The sequence below is a fragment of the Triticum aestivum genome, chromosome 3A (assembly GCF_018294505.1).
Source record: "Triticum aestivum cultivar Chinese Spring chromosome 3A, IWGSC CS RefSeq v2.1, whole genome shotgun sequence".
Classification (NCBI taxonomy): domain Eukaryota; kingdom Viridiplantae; phylum Streptophyta; class Magnoliopsida; order Poales; family Poaceae; genus Triticum; species Triticum aestivum.
In genome coordinates, this window is record NC_057800.1 from 585130083 (window position 1) to 585137998 (window position 7916).

Genomic DNA, 7916 nt, shown 5'->3' on the forward strand with positions numbered 1-7916 from the left:
TAAACCCTAGCCGCCGAACCCCCAGCCCCCCGCGCCAGCGCCCGAATCCGTCGCCCCGCTCGACCCAGGGCTCGCCGATTCCGGGCCGGCCCGCCGTGGGCTCTCCGTTTCCGCCGATTTTTTCTTTCCGGGCAAACATTTTTTCCGGGGGGATTTCCGCCTTCATCCGGTGGAGACATGGGGAGCCGGAGGGAGGAGGAGAGGAACGAGAAGATCATCCGCGGCCTCATGAAGCTGCCGCCCAACCGCAAGTGCATCAACTGCAACAGTGTGGTACTGCCCTCCTCCTCCTCCTCCTCCACTTGTTTATCGCGCCGCCGTTTAGCTGATTGACGCGTCTGTCCCGTTTCGCTTCGCGGATCGTTGACCCCGAGACTGTGAGTGAGGTTCGGTGATTTAGCTCGGATTTACGGAATTTGCTGTCTCTGCTGCGGATTATTTGTTCCCTCGCGTGTGTTGTGTTTAAGCTGCGGCTGTCGGGTTGGGGATGGCAAGGATTGCACTGTTACCTACCTATATCATTTTGCTTTAGATGGTTAGATGCTTGGCCGATCAATAGGGTAATTACCTTGATGGGTTGCATAAACTGTTAAATTTGTTGCCATTGGAGTAATCTAGGATTGCTGGTTTGGTCTGTTAATTCAGAAGGTCTGCCGAGATCCTCGTCACTTCTGTGCGCAGTTGCCGTTCATTTGTTTGCTAGTGTAGTTGCTTAGTTGGCTAAAAGTGCTGATAGTTTGCTGCTTTTAATGTCACTAGAAGCAATTTGTGTCGCTCTTGCGTATTTTTCAAGTTGTAGATTTGCTTACTATTTTTGTAAGGATGGCCGCTTAGTTGACTGAAAGGTCTCTACATTGCTTAACTTTTGTTGAATCCCACCTTTGTAATCTTGCGCTAAATATAATGAGGTTACTGTATTTACTTAACTCTCTGAATCATGCTAGATGCTGTTATATTGACATTTCTTTGAATCGCACTAATGTTTATTTTGGTGTAGGGGCCACAATATGTATGCACCAATTTCTGGACCTTTACATGCTTGTCATGTAGTGGGATACAGTGAGTATCTTACAACTTTGGGGATTTTCTTTGCCGCTTCAGTTCTTCCTTTTATTCTTTGGCCTTATATCTCACGTTTAGTTTTAGTTATATGCCAAATTCTCTGCAGAAAATTGTGATGTGGTATTTGATACTACCTCGCTCGCAAATAGATTACTTCCTAGAAAGTGTGCAATCGAACTCTTCTAACTTTGATGACTAATATATACAATATCATATAGATTGGTAAGTTGAAAATAGTATCATTAGTTTTGTCGTGAACAATACTTTCATGATATAATTTTTGTACAAAAAGTAATGGTCGTAGATGCATATTGGAGACCATTTCTTTACAGAGGGGGTATTTATGAACGGAGCATACTTTATGATACAAAGGAGTAGATACTCTTTGTTGTCGTGAAATAGTTAACAATCCAATATCACAATGTCTCACACTATTCCACTCTATTCTTACTGCATATGTGCATATGGAATTTTCCATATAAGACTCTAGGGCATGAGGTCATTTCATGATTATCATGAGATGGTCTCTAGATTAGCTAATTTCTCAAACTGAACATCCCACTAGTCTCCTGAGATAGCCGCATGTAGCCACTTCGCCATTTGCTGAAATAGATGATGAAGTTATGCTGTCTTGTTAAGCTATCCTCAGTTACTGCATTTTCCTGTCGTGCCCTTAATAGTAATTTTTATTCTGTGTTTGATATAACAGCCGTGAGTTCACTCACCGTGTTAAATCAGTGTCAATGTCTAAATTCACTACCCAAGAAGTGCGGGCTCTTGAACAGGGTGGTAACCAGGTAACTGTGCTCAGAACTGTTCTACCGTTCCCATCTCGAGTTACTTGCTCAACTTTATGACTTACATCAGAGTTGGTAACTAACTGCAGCGAGCACGTGATATCTACCTAAAAGATTGGGATTGGCAGCGAATGAGATTGCCTGACAACAGGTGAGTTTGTTTCATTCTTAAGTTCCTTTTAGTCACGTCCTGCATTCTGTGCTATGAAAAACTGCTATATTTCCTCTTATGCTACCAAGTAACTTTCTGTTTCAGCAAACCAGATAGGATAAGGGAATTTATCAGAACTGTTTATGTAGACAAGAAGTATGCTGGTGCGAAGTCCACCGACAAACCAGCCACTGATAGTGAGGTAATGAGTTAGTAAAATCTAAAGAGTGATGGTCTTTAATTCTGGACATATAAGTGCCGAATTTCCCCTCATCTAACAGTTGAACATTTCTAACACTGTTCATGCTGCAATCCTTTTCATTATTAGCCACACATATGTGCTAACTATACATTCTAATTTTTCAACAGAGTGTAAAGGGCAATGAAAGTGAAACAAGAAGACCTGACTCCTATCATTCATACTCGCAAAGCCCACCTTATGATTTTCAGTATGAGGATAGACGATATGGTAAGCAAGTTAACACGCTTGCTCGGAGGCCTTCGGATAGGGCACTCTTTGATGGGAAACTCGGCAGCCTATTGTACAGTCCTGGTCGTTCCAAGGATCAGATGCATGAAGATCGATTTGCTAATGAGAGTCACGGATCAAGATTTTCTGACTTTTCAGCCTCAAGCACCAGTGACTTTAGAAACGATGTGCTTTCTCCTAGCTCTCAGGATACAGGGTACAGCAGCCCTTCTGTTCACCATTCAAGAAATGTATCAGCTGAAAATCCTCAATCCCAAAGACATCCAAATGCAGTTTCACAAATAGACTCTAATGGAGGTCGTCGTTCACAGGTTATTGATCCTTCCATCTGCATCTTCACTTTGCAGTAAAATTACCTATTCACTTGTGCAATTCTTGAAGTAGATTGGGTAAGGCATAAAATATATCTTCTTCATATGTGCAGCGAACAGCTTCTTCTGGGAGTTTTGGATCGTTTGATGGTAGCTCACCATCTAATAAATCAGTTGATTCAGGTGTCCTACCTGATGCATCTACAGAAAGGCCAGTGCCCTCTGCTGCAAACCGTCAGAGTGGGGCATCTTCTGTAGCTCATTCTACACAACCGTATGCCTTGCAGCAGAGTGCGAATTCTTCAGCCAGCCAAATTGCCCCCCAAGAATCTCTGCGGCATTTGCCTGTTTCAGCCCAATCACAACCACAACCAACGGCTTTCACTAATCAAGACCTCTTTGACATGTCAACATTGCCGCAACCCGTTGTTTATGCTCCACCAATAGATTTGTTTGCCGGCTTTAATCAACAGACTGCATCAGTTCCTAATGGTCATTCGGATGTTGTTAAAGAAGCTGTGCATAATGCTGTGGTTCAGAAGGTTGTCACGACTTCATCGTCTGTATCAGCAGAAGCAGTCCCCACATCTCATCCTGTGCACCAAGATCTCTTCAGTCTGTCAATAGCGCAGGACCCAGCAACTTCCTCTTCCCCTCCGTCAGTGGATCTGTTTGCTGGCTTTGACCAACAGCTGCCACCTACGTCTAGTGTTCATCATATTACACCAGCAGCTCCATTGCCTGCTAATGAAGGGTGGGCATTCTTCGACACACCTCAATATGGTTCGTCAACTTCTGTTTCAAATGTGCAAGCTCAGGTGCCTGCTGCATTGCCAAGTGTTGTTGCCAAAGCAATTGATCGATCAACATTGCCAAATTCACCACCAAGTGCCATCATGTCGCAAACATCTCCGCCTACTATGGACCAGTGGAGTTTAAATGCTGAAGAGGTGAAAATCCCTGTCTCCAAGGAAAACTCCCAGGTACTTCAGCATTCGGTATATAAAGCTGTGAAGCTTGCTGCAGCTTTACTTTTACTGAGCTAAATATGAATTTTGATTTCCTTGGTTGCTTCCTAGGACTGGAATGCCTTTGGTGAATCCACTGGGAACATGCCTAATAATGTGTTTGCATTCAATGATATGCCTCAAGTAGCACCTCATCAATTTGCCATACCCAGTGTTCCATACATGGAATCCAGAACTTCGCAGGTGTGTGTAACTGGCGTTTTGATCACTTTAAAAAGCTGAAAAAAACATATTTCTTTATTTCTCAAAGAAGGCTGGACTGAACAGTTTGAACCATTCTTTTAGGACTTGGTTAGGGGTGAGCCTGAAAGGTCAACTCCTGGGGATATATTCCCTGGCTTCAATGTCTCTCCTGGTGTCCTGGCTGAGCCATCATTTCCTGCACCACTTCAACCCCAACTGGTATGTGTTCTCCATGATTGAAGGTTCTCTCCTCATGCTTCCCTGACATTCGTTCCATATGATTGGAAGCTAGCTTACATGGATATATATGTGGGATGGTTTGACATATGATATGTATTTTGTGTTTCCCCATGATCTAATTTACTGCGGTACTTGCTAAAATGTAAGTTCTATTAAGGTGATACGAGGCCTTACAGTTCTCTAGCTCTTACTGCATGTGTATCGAGGCATGCTACATGCCTTCTCCTGCCTTTGCATGCTTGGATTGTGACTGCTTTCATGTATGTATACAAATTGTTGGTGTAGGAAAGATTTGCGATGTTGTATTTGCTTTATTTGCCTGTCATGGGGCTACTGGACAACTTGAGCCATTTTACCCCAGTTCTTTTTAACTGATCTTTTGAATCTGGTTTCAGGGCATGGTGTCTCATGCTGGAAAATCAACAAATCCGTTTGACATGGCATTTGAGTCTGATGTTGAAGCCATCGACATGGTGTGTAACTGTACTGCTATTTTCTGGTTTGCACTTATAACTGTTTGTAAACACACTGATGTTGAAGCCAACGACATGGACTACTAATAGTTCCTCTTGTTTGTAAACACACTGTAAGCTTTAGAATAAACCGTTGCTGACTAACACACGATATCCTTTTACATTCTTCTCTTATTGGGTGCTACTCCCTCCGTTCCGAATTACTTGTCTTGGATTTGTCTAGATACGGATGTATCTAGACTCATTTTAGTGCTAGATACATCCGTATCTAGACAAATCCAAGACAAGTAATTCGGAACGGAGGGAGTACTTCAGAATGCAGTTGTTTCAGTACTGCCAAAACCCTGTCACAAGGGAAACCTCTGTTTCTTTGTGTTCTTATTTATCATCTTTTCTATTCCTCTTTTCAGTTTATGGATTTGACCTCACTACAAGCAACATTGCCGGATACTCATCTTCCCGCAGAATACTCCATCAACTTAGCAGAGCCATGGATGTCTCAGAATTCTACCGTGCCATATATTCCTTCTGCATCTCAGGGTAATCCGCCTCTTCATGCCAAATTGATCGTCAAGCAGAAGTACACAAGTAGACGAACACACTAACTCTCATTGTTCATATACATTATCTTATTCTTTGTTGAGTCCAGGAGGGTTGTCGTACATCCCGGGGCAAGTACAAGACTCCCATATGCTGTAAGCTCCTCCGACACCTGTTCTTATAGTTTGTAAGACCTTATGTTTTACATGATGCCCTGTAACAGGAACTCAGCACAGCAAGGACAGTTTCCACCAAGAAATCCATTTGATGAATGAGAGTTGCTGGTGAAGAACGGCGCTGATGATGAACAGATGAGGAGAGCCGATTTGCACCGCTCGGAACCCAAAAGGACCATCGGGTGTACTATATGCTTGAAACCAGAAACAGCACAGTAGATATCTTTCGATTTCACTGTCTCACTCTCAGCTTTCCTGTATATTGCTAGAAAGGAATGTGCAGAATTCTATATGGCCGGTGCGCTGGAGTCTTTTCACCTGAAGCAAAGCTGCTGTGTCCTTCAGCTCTGTTGTATATTGCTGTGTGGTGGTTTTGTGAAAACCATGAGTCTGCTTTTATTTTCCACAGTCTGTCATTTGCCCGTGGTTTGGGTCTGTGTTCTATTTGAATCAAAATAGGATATTATTGACTCATTTTCAGAAGCAGGGGATCATCCGCATTCTTCGGTCCTTCGTGATCTTTATCTTTAAGCAAAAGTACGGTGGCTCGTCAACTGACTGAATTTGTTGTGAGATGTTACTTGAATTGGTGCTAGCTTGCCTTGTTCATCACATCTCCCTCATTAATGCATTTATACTCCCTCCGTTCCGAAATATAAGTCTTTTTAGACATTTCAAATGGATTACAACATACGGATGTATGTAGACATAGTTTAGAGTGTAGATTCACTCATTTTGCTCTGTATGTAGTCATCTGTTGGAATCTCTAGAAAGACTTATATTTGGGAACGAAGGGAGTACATGTTAATCATATGGATACTATTAAAATGGAGCTATTGCCTTGTTCATCTCATCTCCATGCCGCTGTTCACCCTTCTTTCGCCATCACCCCTCATCATGCACGTGCCCCTCGGGCTGTAGTCGTTGTTGTTGAACCCTTGAATCGATCCGAAGAACCTGACACTAAAGCTCGTTGTTGTGTATGCACAACGAGAAAACCTAACCTCACCGTCTCAAGGAGCTGGCAGGAATATGTTGGCAGGAATATGTGCTGGATCTATGTCTAATTGGTCCCGAGAGAGAAACTTGAAGAGAATCGAAGCCCAAAAGACTAACTCAAAGAAGAAGGGTCGCCATTTGTCCAAGCGTCGGTCTTGCGAGAACTAAAACAATAACCTATCTACTAGCCGGAGCCAAGTTATTACTTCCCGACACTTACGTCTAAGCAACCAAAGAAAATGGATCACTTCTATTCTTTTGGAGATCATTTATATCTTCTCTAAACACTCTTATATTTCCTTACGAAGGGAGTACCATGTAAACAAGATGCCAAAGACGACAAAGCTCACGAGTCACGATGATATAAGAAAATTCCTTACATAACACTATCTTAAACTTTGCTTCCCTATTTAACATCAATAATTTTTTCTTCCTTACCCAACACTAAGGCTAAAATTTATGCCTTTTATAACATTTTCATTACTTCCGTTAGCACATACCATTACTCCATTAGACACTTGCCAGTTCTGTTTAGTGGACAAAACTGCCCCTGCTCGCACGGAAAAAAAGAGGCCGAGCCGGCAGCTCTCTCCCGACCACGACTCGTCCTTGTCGTTTCCCCCTCTTCTCCTAACCCTAGCTACCGGTGGCGGCGCCAATCCTCCTAGCAGCGGCGACAACAATGCTCCTGGAGGCGTCGGGGACTACGCGATAGGCTGGGGGAGATGGAGGGCGACTACGCTGCGAGGGCAGCCAAGGAGCGGCTTCAAATGGCCGGCACAGGGGTTGCAACATCCTCCTCTTCCACAGCCGACCAGCCCCCATCCTTGTCTCCGCCCTAGCCGCCCCTCCCAGCCCCGACCATCATGTGATCTGCGCCGGCCGAAGCAAGCTGATCGACAGCGACCTCAAGGTAAAATTGCTTCTTTGGTCAAGTGAAAAAAATGTTGCTTCTTTGGTCAAGTGAAAAATATTGGACACAAGTTGCACCAGGGGTAAAAATGTCTTTCCAGGTGTCGTTTAACACCCTTAGTAGGCAAAATGGATGGAAGCGTCACAAAGGGAGCACATTTTATACTTGGTGTTATATAATGAAGAAATAGTTTTCCGGTGTCAGATAGGGATTTTTTAAGACAATATTAAATAAGGAATTCTCTCATGATATATTGATAGCCATACATAGTTACATACGCAAGAGCCAGATCAAAATACGAAAGTACCTTTGTACGAAGAGGTTTGATTACTGATAAAATGAGTGGAAGAGCTGCTCGGTCAAAGACATTCTCTCAAGTAGCAAAGGCATGTGCTCCTGGTGTGAAAGTAAAATAAAAAAATTCAAAAAATTATGATTTTTTTTGTGGCATACTTCCGCAAATGTTTGTTGTGCATGCAAAATTTTATCATGAAATCACATTGTGAAAGTCATGCAAAAAAAAAAAAAATCAGAGCTTCAAAATGCTTTTGTA

At 43.0% G+C, this 7916-nt stretch overlaps 1 protein-coding gene across 1 annotated transcript in view; it reads left to right on the forward strand.

Moving 5' to 3' along the window:
• The window catches only part of LOC123062389 (uncharacterized), a 6577-nt gene extending 602 nt beyond the window's left edge, over window positions 1-5975 (forward strand). Inside the window, exons 2-14 of the mRNA NM_001409208.1 lie at window positions 1-273; window positions 998-1059; window positions 1772-1859; window positions 1949-2010; window positions 2116-2212; window positions 2380-2811; window positions 2925-3794; window positions 3891-4022; window positions 4125-4241; window positions 4658-4735; window positions 5146-5275; window positions 5385-5430; window positions 5499-5975. Of these exons, the coding sequence (NP_001396137.1) occupies window positions 178-273; window positions 998-1059; window positions 1772-1859; window positions 1949-2010; window positions 2116-2212; window positions 2380-2811; window positions 2925-3794; window positions 3891-4022; window positions 4125-4241; window positions 4658-4735; window positions 5146-5275; window positions 5385-5430; window positions 5499-5550 (2262 nt within the window). The 5' untranslated portion in view covers window positions 1-177 and the 3' untranslated portion in view covers window positions 5551-5975. The remainder of the gene's footprint in view (window positions 274-997; window positions 1060-1771; window positions 1860-1948; window positions 2011-2115; window positions 2213-2379; window positions 2812-2924; window positions 3795-3890; window positions 4023-4124; window positions 4242-4657; window positions 4736-5145; window positions 5276-5384; window positions 5431-5498) is intronic.
• Window positions 5976-7916: the final 1941 nt, after the last annotated feature.